This window comes from Maniola jurtina, chromosome 17, assembly GCF_905333055.1.
Source record: "Maniola jurtina chromosome 17, ilManJurt1.1, whole genome shotgun sequence".
Classification (NCBI taxonomy): Eukaryota; Metazoa; Arthropoda; class Insecta; order Lepidoptera; family Nymphalidae; genus Maniola; species Maniola jurtina.
The window spans coordinates 11,654,845-11,678,240 of record NC_060045.1 but is presented as its reverse complement, the minus strand read 5'-3'; the positions used below and the strand labels follow the sequence as shown (position 1 = coordinate 11,678,240).

General features: G+C 37.0%; 1 protein-coding gene across 2 annotated transcripts in view; it reads right to left on the bottom strand.

Moving 5' to 3' along the window:
- The window catches only part of LOC123874115 (rho-related GTP-binding protein RhoN-like), a 167,276-nt gene that overhangs the window by 5,524 nt on the left and 138,356 nt on the right, over positions 1-23,396 (bottom strand). For both annotated transcript variants that reach the window (XM_045919304.1, XM_045919303.1), the window contains exons 3-4: positions 20,021-20,108; positions 91-200 (exon numbers count right to left, since the gene is read on the bottom strand). In XM_045919304.1, the coding sequence (XP_045775260.1) occupies positions 91-200; positions 20,021-20,108 (198 nt within the window). The remainder of the gene's footprint in view (positions 1-90; positions 201-20,020; positions 20,109-23,396) is intronic.

Genomic DNA, 23,396 nt, shown 5'->3' with positions numbered 1-23,396 from the left:
TGTAACTTTTAAACTTTTTAGTTCGCTGTTCGTTGTTTGGCAGTCGTTTTTTTTTTAATCACGACTTGTTATAAGAAGTTGAATAAGCACCTTAGCAGCAGAATTGTTCAGGGTCTCTGGCTCTGCGATGTTGAAGCATAGCATGAATATCTTCGCGTCCTGGTACGCCAGTGGCCTCACCGTGTCGTAGGCTGTTGTACCTGCAGACACACAGACAAACTATTAATAAAAACTTACCTACTAATACCTAGTTTATCTCAAAAGAGAAAATACATAAGAAGAGCGATGATAGCCTAGTGCCTGGTGGTTAAGATATCGGCTTACTGGTTGGGAGTCCGGGGTTCGAGTCCAGCGGGATGATTCGCTAACTAAGTGTCTAACACTGAATGATAGCCATCGAGCTTCGAGTTTTCTACGAAAATGTAGTTTTTTTATCACCTAGTGAAGCAATAATGTAGAACCAATCGACCCCGGTGGCTATCATTAAGTGTTCGATACTGAGTTAATCACCTGGCACCTCCAACTTTTTGGAGCTATGTCCTTCTCACTTGCTTTAACGGTGAAGAAAAACATCGTGAGGAAAATTTTATACCTGAGAGTTTACCAATACGTTCTCATACATGTGTGAAGTCTGCCAATCAGCACTTAGCCAGTGTAGTAGACTATGGCCAAAACCTTTCTCATTCTGAAAGGAGACCTGTGATCTGTAGTGAGCCGGCCATGGTTGGGATCATGGTACGTGTATCTTTATGTTAAGGCGGCGGTATATACCAGGTATAATTTCAAATCTAGAGATGGCGATACACATTGTATCGGCATCTCTCTTAGACGCCCCTGAACCGGTTGCGAATCGCCACAGTGTAGATTAATCAGTATCGCATCGCTTCTGCATTTTAATCTGCGTACTTTACTGCAGTATTTACATATAACATCAGAATCGACTGCATTCGACTTCGCTAAGTTCATGTTCACACGTGTTAAGATTGCATGTACATAAAATTATTTTTACAAGTAAAATGCTGTTTTATATACTTTGTAATCCACACTGATGCCACTTGGCATTAAATAGTAAACAGTGAACAGTGTTCCCTAGTTACTGATTAAAATGATTTGAATATTATTTACAATCAATAGTTTAAATACTTTTATTGCTTTGTATACTTACCTAACAAGAAATAGCTGATGCCTATTGTTTTAGCTTAGATTCATCTCTTTACAATCATAATATCAGGTATCTTTTACAACCTGCGTGTTTTACGTATGTGTGTGTATAGGGGGTTACTTCAGATTAAAATGGACTTAAGTGTCCTTGATTTAAGGTCACTAATTCAATATCACCGATTTTACTTTCTGGTTCGGTTATACCTAAATTACTTAGCACCGAAATCCATACTTCCATACTAATCCATACTAATATTATAAATGCGAACATGTGTCTGTCTGTCTGTCTGCTACCTTTTCACGGCCGAACAAACCGATTCTGATGAAATTTGGTACAGGATTAGCTTATATCCCATGGACGGACATAGGCTACTTTTTATCCCGGAAAATCAAAGAGTTCCCACGGGATTCCTAAAAACCCATACGCTAAATCGATTTGTGTGAAATTTGGTACTGAGGTAGCTTGCATCCCTGTTATTGACAAAGGCAACTTTTTATCTCAGAAAATCAACCAGTTCCCACGGGATCTTTAAAAACCTAAATACACGCGGATGAAGTCGCGGGCATCCTCTAGTTATCTATCAAAGTTTCTATTTATTTCATTTTGATATTTATCGGGGTTGTAAAATGCTATTGTTTTATACATCGACATAATAAATAAATGTTCACGCGTTAGGTGTGCAAAAACAGCTGATAAGGATTCGTTCAACCGGTTCACCAGTTTGAATGTTTCCATTCACACCACTAGCTGTAGATGTATGGACGAAATTGAGCTTTAAAACAAGGCTGTTAAGGTCCAATACCATTCTATCAACGTTGTAAAAACTCGTACAATACATAACCGATACCTAATGCTCTAAAATATGCTCGAGACGAGCGAAGTGATTACACTTACCTGCTAAAACCCGCAGTGAAACATTTTATCAAATTTCGTAGAATTAGATCGTAAAAACACAGTAACATCAGATTAAAATGAACCTAAATAGCCTTAATTTAAGGTCCAAAATTCAATAACACCGATTTTAATTTTTGGTTCTGTCTGGATGGCTATACATGAATGGATTAACTTGAGCTATAAAACAAGGCTGCTAAGGTCTATTTCACGTTAACGTTCTCAATATAAACCTATCTGCCAGTTTTGACCATTAATGTGGTGACCATTAAACTTGGCCTTGAAAAAGATACTTCATAAGGATGAAAGATTATATATAGTACGGACAAGTCCAAGTTTCTTAAATTGTTACTAGTTGATAATAATAATACCATCATTCATATTTACTTACATCTTATAGGTAAATTTAATCCTATATCTTATTTTTATATCTCAACAACACTTTCCACAATCATCATGTACAAATCAAGTCCTAGAAGTAATGAGTAATTCAATGAAACTATAGTTAGCACCGATATCATACAAGTTACTATTTATTACATTTCGCTAATGATCGGGGTCGTAAAATCCTATTGTTCTATATTATCAAAACATTCACAGTAAAAAAATATTTTACAAGCTTTAGGGGTGCAAAAACACTTGAAAGGTATTATATGCACCTGCAGCCATAACAGGATAACATTATAAAATATTTCGTTTGTATAAAAAACTGTTTTGTTTATAATCCTCGTTTTCGTTTATTCAATATGGTTACCTTACAAAGCATATTATGCGCTCGAGAAGTCAACTACTGGACAAAGTCAACAATGGATTATAATATTTTATAGCTCTTTTGTTATTTTTAGATTCGGGCCATTGATTTACATTTAAAAAATTTAAATTTGTAGTAATTATGTTCTCTAATTCAGAAGCTTTGAGCTACCCTCTTCAAGCCTACCCCGTAGGTAGGCTTGAAGACCGTCAAAAATAGTACTGCGACTTACTAATACAATGCAGAGTCTGAGCCTGGTGGTGATTTTGAAGTTTGAAAAGGTACAATAGATTCTCTCTATAACTTAGACCCGTACTAAGACAGGATTTTGAGACATTGGATCTGGAATTGACCAAATTATCGTACAACAAAATTTCTCACCGACTAATGAAAGCTATGAACAAACGATTTCAGTAGTTAGATTTTATTAATTTTCTTACATTTCGATTCAAAACAATAAAATCAGTCAGAAAAATAGATACACTAATTTGACATTCCAAAACGAAGTAACTCTCATCTTAGTAACAATTTGATGTATACTTTAAAAGTAACTGCATAAGGTAAGTTTTACAACAAATATTTTAACACCGATATTTCAGTGTTAGTCTAAGTGAGTGAGAACACAAAAGCCATTAAGATCCATTGTATTGACAAAGGCAAACACAATAGGATCTTTTATTTCTTGTAAATTGGACTAGCTTTATGACAAAAAGTAGGTATGAAATTTTGCTTTGCACATGTTCAACTTTTGGCTGAGATAATAAAGTCTAAGTTGAAGGATATTGAATAAGATACATACTTATTTTTGTATCTATAAAACATTTACGACACCACAATTTTTGGTCAAACTTATTATTGACGTATATACATATCAAACCGGCCAAGTGCGAGTCAGACTCGCGCACCAAGGGTTCTGTACTAGGGTATTTTTTTCCGACATTTTGCACGATAAATCAAAAACTATTATGCTTACAAATAAATAAATAAACTGTTTTAGAATATACAGGTAAAGCCCTTTTATATAATTCCCCACTTGATATAGTTATATTACTTTGAAAACTGAAACACATTTTTTTGTGATGAAACCATAAATTCATGGTTTTTGCCAAATTTCATGATTTTAGGTCAACAGGAAGTACCCTATAGGTTTTCTTGACATTCGGACATACAGACAGACATATAGACGACAAAGTGATCCTATAAGGGTTCTCTTTTTTCCTACGGAACCCTAATGAATGATATCATTGCATAGCAAGTAAAGAAAATATTAATTATAACACCTTGGATAATCTTGGAAACATTTGAGACTTGAAATTGGATGTTATTTTCATAATCATCATGACCATCATCATCATCATCATTATCTGCCTGTGGATGTCTACTATTGGACATAGGCCTTCCCTAAAGAGCGCCACCACACCCGGTCCTCAGCCTTCCTCATGCAGCCACTTCCCGCCAGCCACTTTATATCATCAGTCCAACGTGCTGGAGGGTATCCCACATTACACTTGCTTATACGTGGTCTCCACAGATAGACAGACATATAGAGAGGTAGACAGATAGACAGACCACAAAGTGATCCTATAAGGGTTCCTTTTTCCTTTTGAGATACGGAACCCTAATTAATGATGTCATTGCATAGGATGTGAAGAAAATAATAATTATAAGCCTTTGGATAACCTTGGAAACATCTCGGACTTGAAAGCGGATGTCATTTTCATAATCATCATGATCATCATCATCATCATCATCATCATTATCAACCTGTGGATGTGCACTGTTAGACATAGGCCTTCCCTAAAGAGCGCCACCACACCTGGTCTATTTATTTTTATTTTCAAATTATAAGTTCTGGTCCATAATGACCAAATATTAGTTTCACTACACTGCAATCTAATATTTACTGAAATCTTTTAAAACTTAAATTATTTTTTAATATAATAAATGCACAATATCAACTTATCTTAAAATCTAGAAAAATCCTAAATAAATATACTTTATAACCTAGTACTTAATTTACTACTCTATGGCATTCTTACGACAGTCCACCAGACAAAATGCTTATGAAACCCGATACAGGTCTTACCGCGCTGAGGCGACGGGTATGACTGACAAGATAACGTAATTACGGCCCATAACACTCAACAATAGGGTCGAAAATTCTTTGTACTCGCTCTATACGCGATTTGAAGAGAATAAGCGAGGAAAGCGTGAAATCAAATAATTTAGAATATAATTTGAAATATAGCACTTACTGTGAAATGATCGGACCGAAATATTTATTTGATTGTTTTACACCTATGGTGAAAGTTACGTCTTTAAGAGCTTTGTCATTAAAGAGAAAAACCCAAAAGTCTAAGGTTTTAGACCAAACTTCTGATTTTTTTTCTATCGAGGAAAGTTTGTCCAATCATGTTTTTATCGGACCAAATCCAAGGGGATATAATGAAAAATATTATATATTAATTTCAAATTTTTCGATCCATGCGTTCCTAACTTATTTCCATTTTAGTAAACTTTAGTATCGACGAAAACGGAGACCGCCGCGTTAAGTAGATAGCTATATTATTTCCGAGTAATATTGTAGGTATAAGTCGCTAGCAAAAGCTAGAAACAAATAACTTCTAGTAATTCCCGGAACTCTAGTACCTAGATACGTAAAGTAATCGATCTCTGTGGAATTAACCTGTTCCGTAGAGTTGAACATCCCGATTGATTAAACTAGCGGCACGCTATGATGGCCGGTTTGACGTTTGTCCGCTCATGAAGTTCCGTATTAATTGATAACGACTTTGAAGGAAATAATTGTATTACTTTATTGACGATAGTGATGTGCAGAGATTCATAAATTTTATCGAATGTAGTTTTAGGTTTAGGACTCAAAATTTATTTATTAAATTGATTTCTTAAATGTATACAAGTGTAGAAAAATCAGTTTGCACCATTTAAGGGGTGAATGTACTTGTGAAATGTGAATATGAACAATTTTCACTATGTGGACAAACCTCTGAAATCGCAAAAAAATATCAATAAATTTTTAAAAATGGAATCTAATACGATCGTCACATAGGATCGCTGGCTAGCACAACTACTACCTCCGGCAAACTCGCGTCAATGCTCAATGCAAAACAAAGCAGTTTCGAATTGACGTTGCTTCGAAAAGTATAAACTGTCAGTGCAATGCGATTGTGATATAGTTTTGACCTGGCTTTGGATTTCAAATATTGATAATGCATTACTGTTGACCCTTGCTCGTTAATTTGGACTCTGTTCAAGCCCTTTGTTGTGGATTTCGTCGATATGACCGAACGTACGCAGAGAACTGTTCTAAATAGTCAGACACGTGAGTTCGTAATACGCCTTCGTAACTATTTCGATCGTGAAGCTCAAAATGGAGGGCCAATTTTACCTATAACGTCAGTGGTTGAACGCGTAGCTGATGCGCTTAATATTGGACAACGAACTGTTAGACGGATAACTAAAAAAAAATATGGCGAGACTGGCACAGAAGAAAATAAACTTCACACACCAAAAAAGAGAAAACGAGCAAAACCAGTCGTAGGCATCGATAGCTTTGATGCCGATGCTATCCGAAGACATGTTTACGGCTACTATTTACAGAAGGAGTATCCAACAAGAAAAAAGTTGGTGCATTCACTGAAGGAAGCTGGATTATTCTTCGGTGGGGAAAGTTCTTTAACGAAGATTTTGAAGACCATTGGATTTCGATACAAAAAATGTAACAAACGCAAAATATTGATGGAAAGATTTGATATAGCGATGGCAAGGTATACTTTTTTACGGCAAGTGAAAGAAATCAAAAATTGGCAAAATGTTGTGTTCTTGGATGAAACATGGCTTAATGCTAACCATACTGTAGGCCGTTCTTGGAACGATGACACAGCAGCATCTACTTCCAAAGTTCCTGTAGGAAAAGGATCGCGACTTATAATTTGTCACGCCGGAACCATCAACGGGTTTGTCGAAGGTTCTCTCATGGCTTTTGCGTCAAAAACCACTGGAGACTATCATGAAGACATGAATGGAGAAAAGTTTACTGAATGGTTTACCTCAATGTTGTGTAGCCTCCCTGAACCATCTATTATAATTATGGACAACGCCCCATACCACTCGATGCAAATTGACAAGCCACCTGCCCAATCCCAAAAGAAAGCTGATATCGTCGCATGGCTTCGTAAAAATGGCGTAGATGCAAACATGAATATGTTAAAAGCGGAATTAGTACGTCTTTTTAAAGAAAACAAACCAACCAAGATCCGATACGTCATTGACGAAATAGCATTAGAACATGGGCACAGAGTTATACGGTACCGCCTTACCATTGTGAGTATAATGCGATTGAGTTGGTGTGGGCTCAAATTAAGGGATATGCTGCAAGACACAATACAGAACCCCCATTTACCACAAAAAAAATGCTAAAATTATTAGAAGAAGCTTGTGAACATGTGACTAAAGGAGACTGGGAAAAGGTTGTGAATAGAACTGTTAAATTAATAAGGGAAGATTATGAAAGAGATGTGAAAATAGATAATATTATAGAAAACGAACATATGATTATTAATGTATGTGATGATAGCAGTGACGACAGTGAAAATAGTAGTATGGACGAATCTGATTAATTATGGCCTTTTGTGGCACCTTTTTTGGTATCTTTTGTATTCATATGTTTCTTGTGTGCATATAAAGTATGTATATTCATTTTCGTTCAAATATTCAGTTCGTTCAAATAAATTAAATAAACATATACATTTTTGTTTTATTAAACCTATTTAATCAGGTACAAAAACAAAACTTAATTGTTTTTTGTTCGAGAATAAATTGACATTCCACATCACTATTGTAATGTGTCAAACCGGCCATCATAGCGTGCCGCTAGTGTAGTTCGCTAAAGATAACACGGATCGAGTTAACTAACAGGAGACTTTCCGTTTTCCTACTAGGTTTGTAAATATGGCGATGGCTTTTGATTTTATCGTTTACTAGCTAATGAGACTACACAAACTTCAAACCCCTACCACAGCCTTTACCCCTTTAGAAGTTGAATTTTTAAAAATCCTTTCTTAGCGAATGTTTACGTCATAATAGCTGCATGCCAAATTTCAACCCGATCCGTCCAGTAGTTTGAGCTGTGCATTGGTAAATCAGTCAGTTAGTCAGTCAGTCAGCTTTTCCTTTTATACATATATTTTAAATTCATATTAGATAACGCCCACAACTTAGTCCGCGTGCCACCAAGTACCACCAGCCCCGTATTGAGGTAACTAACTTTTTACACTTGTTGTAAGAGTGAAGGAAAACTTCGCGAAGAAATTTGCATGTCTCACTTCGCCAGCGTGGTAGACTATGGCCTACATCCTTCTCGTTCTGAGAATAGATCCGTGCTCAGTAGTGAGCCGGCGATTAATTGAAGTGATGATAGTAAAATGGAAAGATAAAAAGAGATCTAATTACTTTTGAATAGTTGAATTCAAAGAAACTCTTTCCACACGTGTTAGCCGGGCCCGTTACCCGCAAGTTTTTGTAGCTGTCAACAAGTGTGTAAGTGTCCCGAGAGTGCAAACAGCCGTTTACCCCTTTACTTGCGAGTTTACACCAGTATTGGGGGCATCGCTACCGTTATCAGTCACCCAGCCCCGTATGGAGTTAACTTACATTTTACCCGACTGCGGCAAAGCCAAAAGGAAGGGTTATGATTTTAGCAGTCTATGTATGTATGTATGTTTGTATCCAGATTCTGTGTGTTCCAGCGTAGCGCCTAAACTACTGGGCCGATTTTGATGAATGAGGTGTCAATCGATTCGTCGTAAAGGTCCGGGTGACATAGGCTACATTTTATACGAAAAAAATTGACCTAACGGATATTACATAAAAAAAAGTGGCGGTCTCCAAATTTTTTTTTTGCTATTGTATCGAGTGGGGTGTCAAATGAAAGAGGAGAAAATTCTGAGTTCATAAAATATAAACGTCCTACAACATTAAAATATACCAACCGACAGAAACACAATGTTACTACAATATTTCAGCGTTTATCAAGACGATCGCAGTCGGGTTTTAGTTTTCAACTTTCGGAGTCGGGTTTTAGTTTTCAACTTTATCTTGTTACTGAATGATTACTAGAAACGGGTGCCACGGAACTTCTCAGATGGAAAAAAATACCGACACAATTAATGTGTCGGAGTGCACGTGTAAACCTCTAATTTCGTAATGCATGCATTTAGAAATTAGACGTACACGTGCAATTGATAATGAAATTAATGTCGTGATACAATTTCGCGCCACTAATTTCGTAATGTATTTTCCGCTTTATCCTAATCACTAGCTGATGCCCGCGACTTCGTTCGCGTAAATGTAGGTTTTTTCAAATTCCCGTGGGAACTCTATGATTTTCCGGGATAAAAAGTAGCCTATGTGCTAATCCAGGGTATAATCTATCTCCATTCTAAATTTCAGCCCAATCCGTCCAGTAGTTTTGTGTGAAGGAGTAACAAACATACACACATACACACACACACACATACAAACTTTCTCCTTTATAATATTAGTGTGATAATTATCTTAACGTCAGCCCACTACTGAGAATAGGTTTCGTCTCAGAATGAGAACGGTTTGATCATAGTCTAACAGGCTGGCTAAGTGCGGATTGGCAGACTTCACGCAAAGAGAACACTATGGAGAACTCTCGGGCATGCAGGTTTCCTCAAGCGTTTTTACTTTATCATATAAGATTTAAGTTTTAGTAAGCCAAATATTAATCTCTATAAACAAAGACGGGATATACAAACCGCCATAACCTGGTAATGCTACTAGGTATGTCGTTTGCGAAAACTATAGAAATCTTTTCTGGGACTGAGTAGGCAGGTATTTGCTTATATAATACTAGGGGATGCCCGCGGCTTCGCCCGCGTGGATTTCGGTTTTTTTAAATCCCATAGGAACTCTTTGATTTTCCGCGATAAAAAGTAGCATATCTCCTTCCCCGGGTTGTATCATAAGTCTGTACCTTTCATTAAAATCGGTTTTGCGGTTGGGCCGTGAAAACGTAGCAGACAGACAGACACACTTTCGCATTTATAATATTAGTATGGATGGTTCCAAAATATTGAGATTTGCCATTTACACCATTATTAAGTTGAGGATACCTATAATTGGGATGATGCCCTATATCTATTATAATAATTTATTGCAGTCAACTGTAACTTTCATGGAATAAAAAATCTAAGTAATCAAGTAATCATGTAAATAATTAATCAATTACTATAATGCGTGGGTAGTCTGGATTTGTTTCTTGTTTTGAGATCAAACGTCCAAGTTTGGCAACCGTAAGTGAGGCAAGGTAGTATTTCTGAATCCATAACTATTTTTTTGGCTGGCAATGGGAGTTGTGATTTGAATAGTTCTTTATGAACCCAGTATTTATTCCAGGTGATCGCGGTTCTACGCTCTATTTCTTCTATATTTCTTTCATTGTTAAAAGAGATTTGTTTGCCCAGGTAGATGTAGTTTTCTACAAACTCGAGAGGTACGTTATTGACTAAAATGGGTGATTTATGGTAATTAGTCATTACTTTTGTTTTGTCGAGGTTCATTTCTAATCCAACTTTGACACTAGCTTGATGTAGGTTATCTATCATGCTATTTAGTTGCTGTGCAGTCTCTGAAAACAGGATGATGTCGTCGGCAAACCTAAGGTGGCTTAGAAACTTCCCATTCATGTTGATGCCTTGTTTAGACCATGGTAAGGTTTCCATTATATCTTGTAAGACGGCTATGAATAGTTTTGGGGAGATCGGGTCTCCTTGTCTCACGCCTCTATTTATATTTATTTTTGTGCCTGTTCTGTCTAACTTGACTCTACTTGTACTATTGGAATAGATGTTTTTCAAGATATTTATCAATTTTTCTTCTATATTTTGTGCTTTTAATGCTTCCCAGATGCTATCGTGTGATATTGAATCAAAAGCTTTTTTGTAGTCTATGAAAGCTAGATATAATGGTCTTCGGAATTCTAGATACTTTTCTACTACCTGGTCGACTACTTGAATATGGTCCACTGTACTGAAACCGCTTCTGAATCCTGCTTGCTCGATCGGTTGGTGTGCGTCAATGACAGGCGATATTCTTTCAAGCAGACAGGAAGCAAATAATTTGTAGAGGCAAGGCATGAGGCTTATAGGGCGGTAGTTCCCTATGTCCGCTGGATCACCTTTTTTATATAGTAAGATTATTTCAGATTCTGTCCATATCTGTGGCACAGCCTCTTCATGCAATATCTTGTTCCATAGAAGTGTGATAGGTGTCAGTAATAGAGTCCTTGCAAATTTGATGCATTCGTTTGTGATTCCGTCTGGCCCCGGGCTTTTTTCCGATTTAAGCTTCATAATTTGTTTCAGGATTTCGGGCTCCGTGAACTCTTGAATGGGGAAGGTACCACTGCATTGGTTAGAAACATTTATTTGATTTAAGGAGTTTGTTTTGCTATATAGTTTTGTATAAAAGTCAGTAGCTACGTTTATTATTTCCGTTCGGGATTTGCATTTGGTAGAGCCGCGCTGAAGTGATATAATCCAATTCTTTTGTCTATTTAACTCTTTATTTGCTTTCTTAGCTGATCTAAACTTTTCTAGGTTTCTTTGTATAGTGTTTATTCTGTAGGAATCGTAGCACCTTTTTATTTCTTTATTTGTAGTCTTGTAGAGTTCTTTCAATTTTTCTTTATCGTTCTTATTTAGTTTAAACTTATTTTGTAAACTGTTTCTTTCTTTCATAAGCTCTAGTGCCTTTTCTGTCAAAATTTTGCGTCTCTCATTCCTTTTAATACCTTTTAAACTTTCGAATATAGAGTGCATAATTTTTTGGCAGTACGCATCAGCTTTATAATTTTCGTGTGTCAATATAAGTTCCGGTATATATCTTTTTAGGTTTTCAAGGTATGTTTCTTGCTCTTTGAACGTTTTCAACGTTGTTGACGTATTAGAAAAGTATCGCCTACTTCTTCTCTTTGATTTCAGATTGATTGTAGCTCTTAGCAATCTGTGGTCTGATCCAAAGTGGAATGACGACAGTACTTCATATTTAGAAAATAATTGGGGTTTTGTAGTCATAATATAATCAATCTCATTTTTTGTATTTTTGTCTGGAGAGATCCATGTCCATCTATTTTTATTTTTTAACTTGAACATGGTGTTTATAATTTTCATGTTGTATTCGTATGCGTATTGAATGAGTCTTCCTCCACGAATGCTCCTCTTCCCGTAGCCATATTTGCCGGTAACTATATGCTCATGGCTTTTGGGTATTCCGATCTGTGCATTAAAGTCCCCCATAGAGATTATGTATTTTGTAGAGATAGAGTCGTGAGCTTTCGCCAAGTCTTCATAGAAATTGTCTATGTCTTCTTGAGATGAGCCTTCAGTAGGTGCATAAGCCTGAATTATTGCAAAAAGTAAGCCTTCCAGTTCAATTTCTAGTACACAGACTCTCTCCGATATTCCGGTGAACTTTTTGATATATGCTCTATATTTTTTCTTGACTAGGAAGCCCACTCCGTAAAGACCTTTGGTTTTGCCTAAGTAATACATGATGTAATCTTCATCCTCGATAATATTCTCACCTAGACGGCGAACTTCGCTCATTCCCAATATATCATGGTTAATGTTTTGTAGAGCTGCCTTTAATTCGATAAATTTTGTCGCTGACGATAGTGATTTAACGTTGAAAGTACAAATATTGAAATTGTTTGTCTTTACCAAATGTGTTTTCCTTGGAGGGTTTTGGTCGAACTCTCCCGCGGTGACCAGCCGTACTGGGAGATTAGAGGGAGGTAGAGGGTCTTTTTGTGGTTGCTATACTGTGGTGGGCTGTGTTGTGTTCGCTTGGCCTTGAGAGGAAGCTGTTGGAGAGTAGTTTAGTTTTGGTCTTTGTAGTATATAATCTTTCATGTTAGTTGCTTTATTTTTCTTAGACGGTTGTTTATTGCTATGTAGAGCTGTTTGACTGTTAGGGTGAGATGTCTCCGGGGATTCTGAGAGATTTCTCTTGTTTAAGTAGTTGCGAGAAGCGGGCTTGTTCTTGTTCAATATAATGAGTTTATCGTATTTAATAAAGGCAGTATTGCCTGCCTCTTTCTCCTTCTGTAGTTGGCTTTGCAGCTCCTTCCGCTTGTTCAGAACTTCCATTGGGTAATCTTCTTTAATGTAGTATGAGGTGTTCTGTAGACATTGCTTGTTTTTTTGAATTTTGATTTTAAATCCCATTGTAGAGAACGATATCACAACCGGCCTAACTTTCTCACCTTTCTTTCCCAGTCTCCTAACAGCTTCAATGTGGCTATTATCACATGGAATTTTAAAGTAAGTGTTTATTAAATTAATTACTGTTTCTTCTAAGTCGTGGTAAGATTTTTCTTGCTCTTCTACTCCGAACAAGACTAGGTTCTTGCGTCTAGTATACCTTTCTAAGTAGCTTATTTTTGTGCATTGTTCATGGACTTTTTTCTCCAAAAGTTCGTTTTTTAATTCCAAACTGTTAAATTTTTCGTTAATATTGTTATTTATTGTGTTTTTTATATCTTCCTTCATCTCCAGCATATCTTGTTTTTGCTGTTTAAGATCTTGTTGCATGATTACTAACATATTTTTTATTTCTTCCATGTTGTATTAAGATCTGGGTATAGTTTATGATTAGAAGTGACACCAAGCGACCTCTATGAGTTGCGTTTAGAATGCTTTGGATTATCGACGTTCACTCATGTAAATCGCGCTTTCGGTAATTGTAGCGATGTCAACCTTTGACACTAGGTGGCGACTGCGATAGTGAACAAATCTCTAATTCTAAAGGATTTTTACTTGGTAGTTGTCGGTTCTCTTGGTTGGCAAGTCTCATCAGGGGTTGGCTGAGTGATGTCGTGAACTATCAGTAGATGGCGTTGCGAAGTAGATCTTGATCAATATTCGTTAGGATTGTTGAGTCATTAATTTGCACTTTGGAGGTTATTTTAACTACAATCTTTTTAACTCATCAGTTTGAACACTTTTCACAGCTTTTTCGGATTACAACTGTTAACAAATACGCACAACAATGTAATTGATACTCAAATTTTTTCTTATTTTCGTGAAATAACAGTTTTCTAGGTGACGTTTTGACGAATCTTATTTGGCACTATTTCACTATTTTTATTGCTTGTAAACTGTGTTCTTTATAATGTTCAGACAAGTTTATACACTATTTACATAATTTAGCACTTTTTCACTTTCTTCATGCACTTAATTATTTTTAAACTTGATTTAATTACGAGTACGATGTCAACAGTGGCACTGTGGCGCTGAGAAAAATCGAAAGAAGCTATCTAGGCATAAAATTAAAAGATAGAGTAAAGAACGTGGTCATCCGCAAGAAAACAAAAGTCACCGACGCCTTAACTTTCGCACTACAAAGAAAATGGAAATGGGCAGGCCACGTGGCTAGATACACCGACGACAGATGGACCACAAGGTCAGTTACATGGTCGGGACCAAGAGGCACTAGAGCGAGAGGCAGGCCATATGCCAGATGGGTAGACGAAATAGTGGCGACAGCGGGTCGAAGATGGCTAGCCGCAGCTACGGACAGAGAGAGGTGGAATTCCTTGGAGGAGGCTTTTACCCAAAGGGGGTCCATACAATATAACAACCTAGACTGAAGACACACACTACCAATGTAAATAAATTGTACTAACAAACTAACCATAATTTTAATTTGTAATATAATTACTAACTCACTAATCAATACTATTCTTAAGTTTATTATTATGATATCAAAAAAAAAAAACTTGTATTTAATTTAATTTTTATTATTTTGTATGGAATTAAATAAAGCTTCATTATTATTATTATTATTATTTATTATAATGCGTGGTGTTCGAGCTATTAATAATAATGAACATGTAAAGCATAAATTTCAGTTCAGTCGGTTTCCGAAGCGAGGGGCTCTTTGTTTTGGTAATGGAGTGAGCTGGCATACGAATAATTTACGACTCAGCTTAATTACTACACTAGTGGTTATACTGCTTCATTATACTAGCATAATAACCTAATAATAGCAACAGGAAATCTAGTTAGATGCATATTTTACACGATCTATGACGCAGTGGTGAACTGCGCTCTGAGGCTGAGATTGATAGAGCGCACTTTGCCTTCGCTCAGATTTAAGTTTCAGTAAAAACGAGACAGGTTAATGCTAGCGATATATCGCGGTCTCGTTTTAACAGTGTCTTAAGTCTGAGCTAAGTCAGAGTGCGCTCTATAAATCTCAACCTGAGATCTTTGCTCTGACTTATGACACTTTTAAAACGAGACAGCGTTATACTGCTGGCATAAATCTGTCTCGTTTTAACTCAAGTCTAAGCAAAGTCAAAGTGCGCTCTATATCTCACTCTTAATCTTAGTGGAAGGTCCCGGGTTCCATTCCTGGCAGATTCAATTTGGGAATTTTTAATGTCTAAATTGTCTCTGGTCTGTTTTGGTGGGAGGCTTCTGCGCTGACTGGTTACCACTTACCACCCTATCGGCAAAACCGTGCCGCCAAGCGATTTAGCGTTTCGGTACGATACCGTGTAGAAACCGTTATGGGGTATGGGTTTAATAAAACTGCCATACCCCTTCCAAGTTAGCCCATTTCCATGATAGACTGCATCATCACTTACCACCAAGTGAGATTGCAGAACTTGTAATAAAAAAACCGGCCAAGTGCGAGTCAGATTCGCGCACCGCGGGTTCACAGTCTTATTTTTCGACATTATGCACGATAAATCAAAAATCATGATGCATATTTATACATATAATAAAATTGTAGAAAAGTGGTGTCTGTACAATGGAAATATATAAAAAAAGTAGCAGGGGTTGTTATTATATCGATGCCGAACCCGAAATTGTAATTTTATTTTTTGTCTGTTTGTCTGTGTGTTTGTGCACGCTAATATCAGAAACGGCTAATTCGATTTAGATACGGTTTTCACTAATATATTGTAGTAAGCCTCACTTAACATTTAGTGTTTATTTCATGTCAATCGGTTCATAAATAAAAAAGTTATGTCAAATTAAAGAATCACGGCGAACATTTTTAACGTACAGAGTACGTACTACACGCCTCGCGCCTGAGCGTCCGTGGCTATATAAAGCGCGCTGATTCCACGCGAACGAAGTCGCGGGCACAGCTAGTCAATAAATAAAAATCTGTTTCAAAATGTACAGGTAAAGGCACTTTCATATAATAATATTATGAATGCGAAAGTGTCTTTGTTCGTTTGTCCTTCAATCACGTCGCAACGGAGCAACGGATTGCTGTGATTTTTTGCATGGTTATAGTTAAAGACATGGAGATTTTATGGAATTTATCCTGGAAAGTAAAAGAGTTCCCACAGGATTTCTAAAAACCTGCATCCACGCGAGCAAAGTAGCGGGCAAGAGCTAGTTTTATGATAATAATTAAACATTCATCCGTAATGAAATGCACATGTCGATGAATTTTCGCTGTTCGCTGGAATTTCACTGACCCATTTATTTACTCGCTGATATCGACTATCGAAATATTGAGTGCGTGTTTTTTTTTATTAATATGTACATAACCACTTTTATGTTCTGTCCATTTGTTATATTTGGTTTCCATGTTGGTATACAAAGAATCTAAAGCTTAATCCATATACTAATATTATAAATGCGAAAGTGTGTCTGTCTGTCTGTCTGCTACCTTTTCACGGCCTAACAGTGTAACCGATTCTGACGAAATTTGGTACAGGGTTAACTTGTATCCCGGGGACGGACATAGGCTACTTTTTATCCCGTAAAATCAAAGAGTTCCCAAGGGATTCGCAAAAACCCATCCGCTTAACCGTTTTGTATGAAATTTGATACCGAGGTAGCTTGCGTCCCTGCATAGGCAACTTTTTATCCCGGAAAAATCAAACAGTTCCCACGGGATCTTATAAAACCTAAATCCACGCGGACGAAGTCGCGGGCATCCTCTAGTTTGCTATAATCCGCTAAAAGAGGCAAATCTGTTTGGTACAACATGCAGCATGCGACATGCACTACCCGCCCTCCCACTGCTAAGCAAGCAGGAAAAGCCAGCCACCAAGCAAGCCCCATGTACCCACCACGCAACACCACACAAATCCACCAGAATACATTGAGTGTGTCATACAGATTCGCATTTTTTAGCGGATTATAGCAAATTAAGCTTTTGATCCTTTGTATATCATGGACTTGCGCAAAGTAACGCCTGCTTCTATACAATATTGATGTTGGTAGATACAGTCGTAGAACAAGTGTAAATTAAAAATTTATAACACCCCCGACAAGTGAAGGTTACAGGAACTAGAAAAGAGCTGATAACTTTCAAACGGCTGAACCGATTTTCTTGGACTATAGCTAAGAACACTCTCGATCAAGCCACCTTTTAAACAAAAAAAACTAAATTAAAATCGGTTCATTGGTTTAGGAGCTACGATGCCACAGACAGATACACAGATACACACGTCAAACTTATAACACCCCTCTTTTTGGGTCGGGGGTTAAAAAAGAATGTTAATGATGTGACAGGATTCAGGAGCATTATTTTCACGTTTCACTTACTATAAGTATTCACAGTGTGTCGTTTTATTGTGAAAATTAGCTGTCTAGTTCTCTATTTTAATACTATATCGTATTGAGTATTTTATTTACTCTATAGTTTGTTAACCCGATAGAGTTGAATGAAACTAAACAATATTTGTTTTTAAAATTTCAACAAGATCTTAAATTCTCATGCAAATATTTACATTAACATCTATTCTGCAGTATGTTGAGCATTGAGGTACAAGAGACCATAGAAAAGCAAACTCCTAACCTTATTATCGCTCATCCTGTAAGTGTTTAGTAGTAAGAATTAAAGTTTTCTTTACTCAGCGCTGCACCGGTTAGTTAACAGGGCTCTCTCCGTCACTCGCTTCATACAATCGTAGTTCCAATTTCATTTGAATATTAAGCAAACAAAGTCCATGAAATTTTGCAGACATATTCTAGAAACTAATATCTGTGTTTGTGGTGTTTTAGATTTTTCTAAAAATATGTAGTTTTAAAATTACAGGGGCTCAAAGATTTATATGTAAATTTTTAAGACCGCGTAACTTTGAAACCGAATATTTTAACAGAAATCTGGAAAACCATAGGCATAGATATTAGTTTCTAGAATATGTCTGCAAAATTTCATGGACTTTGGTTGCTTAATATTCAAATGAAATTGGAACTATGTTTGTATGAAGCGAGTGACGGAGAGACCCCTCTTAAACTTTATTTCTCTACAAGTCGTAAATCAATTCAAATATAAACTCCTTACGACATTAAAGTAACAGTGAACTTGTTTATTCTTTCTCATAACAAACCATATTTCATGAGGAACCGTGTCGCACTAAATTATAAAAACTTTCCAATTTATTCTGAGCGGAATTCTCATAAAGTTCGACGCCAACAAATTAAAACTACAGAGTGCTAAAATGTTTTTACTGTTTGTGGGTATTTCTATATTGTGTAGAGATGCCCATTATTGCTACTTTTAAATCATTTTCATTTGCGGAAATTATTATTTTTCTTCACAGTGATTTCACAGGTGATTTTTCACGCAAAGTGATTTATGCGTTTATTACGTTTTTGATTATTGAGTATAAGCCCTAATTCGCACGAGCGTTAAAAAAGCGTTGCGCTAAACATACATGTGAACAGATACTTGGGAATGCATTTTGTTCTATTTGAAACGCTTTTTTAACGGACGTTAAAAAAGCTCTCGTGCGAATGAGGGGTTAATGTCGGAAAAAATACGGTGTACAGAACCCTGCCTCGGTGCGCTAGTCTGACTCACACTTGGCCGGTTTTTTTGCATGGATAATATACCTAGTTAAAGACCTGGAAAGTAGCACTACTTTTTATCTCGGAGAATTAATGAGTTGCCCTCGGGATTTTTAAAACCTAAATACATGACGGATGAAGTCGCGGGCATCAGTAAGTAAGCAATGTAACAAATTCTGCTAAGTTTCGGGACGGCAAAATAATCCGAAATGTTTAAATAATATTATTACGAGTTACGACTAGTAACAAAAGTGCCTCGCTCGCAAAGGGTATGTTCGTATTCAGTATTTATGGTAATTTGTACAATTTGTCAAAGCATTTACGGTTTAAAACCATTTTAAAACGTACAAACATGCTTTGTGGACGGGTGTTTTTGGGAGATAACTATTGTTTATTTATCTATTAAAACAAATTGTGGCAGCAGAATCCGGCATAAAATGAAACCCGTGAATTATAATTTACTAGCTGACGCCCGCGACTTCGTCCGCGTGGATTTAGGTTTTTCGAAATCCCGTGGGAACTCTTTGATTTTCCGGGATAAAAAGTAGCCTATGTCCTTCCCCGGGAAGGGGAATCTGAATTAATAGAAAAGGTAGGTATGGATTTTATAGATTGAACGTAGTATACCTACTCTTCGTTTTGCACACTCCGCAATCATCCCCGAGTGCCTCCATGAATATCAATAAAATAAGTGCTGGCATTTTATTTTTGAAAACGCTAAAAGTGGGGAATTTGAGATTTTACGACACGCCACCGTCGCACGCGTTACATTTTATTTATAGCTGATAACACTTGTGCGAGTGTTGCTATAATTTAGACAATGTGTAAAAATATTGTACAAAAAGTTACATGCCTAGGTTGATTTGCATATATTCATTTTTTTATACTCCAATATAAGTAGGTACCTATACTTCACAGACTCTAACCACACTAGAGCCTTGTTAGGGCACAGCAATTTTTAGATTAGTAGCAAGTTTTAGGGTTCTCTACGTCCGAATTAAAAAACCGAATCCATGTAGGATCACTCCAGATGAATGATGATGACACATACAGCATGTGATGAAAATTGAACATTCTAGTATATTATATAAGCAGCTAAACTAAGTTATATAGCTCCTATGAGTACCTATTGTCTGTTCATCATAACTTGACACGTGAGTAGTATGTTGGCACCATTGCAAATCACGCAAAAATAAACCCTAATTACTAAGGAATAAAGCAAACAAAGCAATGTTGCCAACATACAACTCACCCGTCAAATTTCTACAAATTAACGGACTATAGAGAGGTTTTTGTCCAACTTTATCTTTAAGTAGATACCTACTTAGTTACTGAACTAACCTGAAGTATCCCACACTGAGAAGTTGACCCTGTAATCTGCCACTGTACAAGTATAGCCGTACTTTTCAAAACCCGTGGGTGTGTATGCCTGTAACAAAGGAAACGATATAAATTAAATGACCTTCACCTTTCTATTATCGTGCCGCAAAGCATCATCAAGAAACACGGACATTGCCGAAGCGATTTGCCTCCTCGTTTCTGATTCGAACTGCTAGGATATGGGACGCCCTTTCGGCATCAGTTTTCCCCTACACTTTTAATATAGGTAGGTAGTTAGACCTTTAAGTCAAGAGTGAATTTAATAGACATCTTCTAGGCGCTCCGTCTTAGGCTGCATCATCACTTGCCAACAGGCCTGATTGCAGCCAAGCGTTAGTCTATACAATTAAAATCCGTAAGAGAACCAAACTTAGCCGTTTGAAAGTTATCAGCTCTTTTCTAGTTACTGTAACCTTCACTTGTCGGGGGTGTTATAAATTAATTTACACTTGTATAATGTCATATTACCTAGTATGGATATCAAGGCTGAGTTCTATAGACCACACTTTGACTTTGCTCAGACATTGTTAAAACGAGAGAGCGTTATATCGCTCACATAAGTTTGTCTCTTTTTACGTATAACGAAAAAAAATCTAAACAAAGTCTGAGTACGCTTTATAGATTTCAGCCTAAGTGTTTGATTTAGATTTCTCGTCGGCGAAAAATGTAGTAAATGAGTAAAATCTAGACTTATCTTTTAGCACCTTTACCCTCCTCAGACGTCTAGATTTCTAGACGCCTGAGGTAGGTAAAGGCGCTAAAACGTTTTCAAAGCAACCCCGGCGTCCCTAATTACTGTTTAACAGGGCTCTCTCCGTCACTCGTTTCATACAATCGTAGTTCCAATTTCATTTGAATATTAAGCAACCAAGGTCCATGAAATTTTGCAGACATATTCTAGAAACTAATATCTGTGTATTATAGGCAGTGGCGTTCAGGTCATAGAGGCATAAAAGCACTGCTTATCCAACTTGAAATATCGCAATGGTCATTTTTCATTATGACAGCCTCTAAATAGGTAAGCTAACTAACTAATGCCTACCCTGGTTTCGAACCTATGCACGCCACTGCCTATAGGCCGTTTTACGTCAGAGCAACACTTTTTCTAAATACATACCTATCACACTAATATTATAAAGGCGATAATTTGCCTCTAATGGGTGTATGTGTGTTTGTTTGTTACACTTTCACGCAAAAACTACTGAACGGATTTGGCTGAAATTCAGAATGGAGATAGATACCCTGGATTAACACTTAGGCTACTTTTTATCTCGGAAAATCAAGGGCTTTCTACGGGATTTTGGAAAACCTAAATCAAAAAGTCGCAGGCGTCAGCTAGTGCCTAATTTGTAAAATCACAACCCTTCGTTTTGGCTTTGCCGTATTCGGGTAAAAAGGAAAAGCTGACTGACTGACTGACTGTTGTGACTGACTGACTTTACGCACAGCTTAAACTATATAATGACGTATCTGACATTCGCTAAGAAAGGATTTTTGAAAAACATACCCATTACAGCATAATCATACATAGTCCACCCAGACGAAGTCGCGGGTAAAAGTTTAATTGAATAAAAAATATTTCTATTCTATTCTATTCTACAAAAATTTTCATTTTCGAGTATCACAAACCTTTTTGGTTTCGCTACCACTAAAAAAACATACCGGAAACTCGTTAAAAAGTCTGGAAGAATTTAAAAGGGATGTTCTCACGTTCCACGCAACAGGTAGGTAGGTGTTTTTTGTGTGAAAACTAACAAATTAGTATTTAGTAGCCGGACGAAAAATAAAAAAGTACCTAACTGCTAACAGCACGGCCACACTGAAGTCGATTTTTTAGTTCAAATATTAAATCCTGTGGAAATGTTTATGATTTTTTTAGGGTTCCATAGCCGACGGGTGACAACGGGACCCTAAAAATCTTTCAAAATGACCCGTGCCCAGAGACTGCTGCACTCTACGTGACTCTACTCAGTAAGTGTTATAATTTATTCTGAGTTGAACCTCATAAGTTCGGACTACTATCTATCTATCTGTCTATCAATCTATCTATCTATCTGTCTATCTATCTATCTGTCTATCTTTCTATCTATACTAACTTCTTTTCGAGGATAGAGTATAGTAAAGTTGATCAAAGTCAAAGTATGCTCTACAAGACCTATGCTGTAATCCATACTAATATTATAAATGCGAAAGTGTGTCTGTCTGTCTGTATGTATGTCTGTCTGTCTGTCTGTCTGTTTGTCTGTCTGCTACGTTTTCACGGCCCAACCACTGAACCGATTATAATGTTTGGCTTGGGATACATCCCGGGGAAGGACATAGGCTACTTTTTATTCCGGAAAATGAAGGAGTTTCTACGGGATTTACAAAAATGGAAAACCACGCGGGCGAAGTCGCGGGCTTAGTTCCAATATATTACGACCACTACGACCTTCAAGTGAGCCTAGGCCCTAGCCTATGATGTTACTAAAGTTACAAATTAAATTACATTAAGCAAATAAGCGAGAGTGGAGCCAACTTTAGCGCTTAGAATATACTTATTTATGAGACGGCAATATAATTGAATTACAAATGTGTATTACCATAATATGGGGGTAATTTCATAAAATACATTTGCTTTGGGGGATGGAGCTCGAATTTTCGAAGGCCGAATGGTTTGCCTTATTTGCTCGAATTTTATGCCCGCTAATCTATTTACTTACTTACCCCGTGGATTTACTTAGGTTTTCTAAAAAATCCCATGGGAACTCTTTGATTTTCAGGATCAAATACGCGTATGACTAAACGGGCATATATGGCCTTTCCGAGATGCAAGTTATGTCTGAACCAAATGTCATCAAAATCGGTAACTCGGACGTGTCGTAAAAAGGTGAGAGATAGACATACACTATCTACTTTCGCACTGCCTCCTCGGTTAAATGGTTAGCAGGTTTGACTGCGGATCGCGAGGTCCTGGGATCGATTCCTGGGTCGGGACAAAAATAGGCATTGGATTTTTCTGTTAAGAAATTATGCTCAGTAACCCGAAGTTAGGAAGTTGGCGGTGTGGTCCCCCGTGCATCGGAGAGCACGTAAAAGCCAACGGTCCTGTGCCTGATCTCTCTCTCCGGTCGTGTCGGATTTCCGTCCCATCGGGCTATGAGAATGAGAATGCATCGATGTGTGCACTATAACTATTATTAAAGACTAGTTTAGTGGTGTGGATAAATGTATGAATAAAATATTAGAAGATCAATGAAGGCCCTTAGGTATAGATGTATTAACTGAGCTATCGAGGTTCATTTCAATTATTTATTATTCAGAATCTGCACAAACCAAATCTAGCTTTTATATTAAA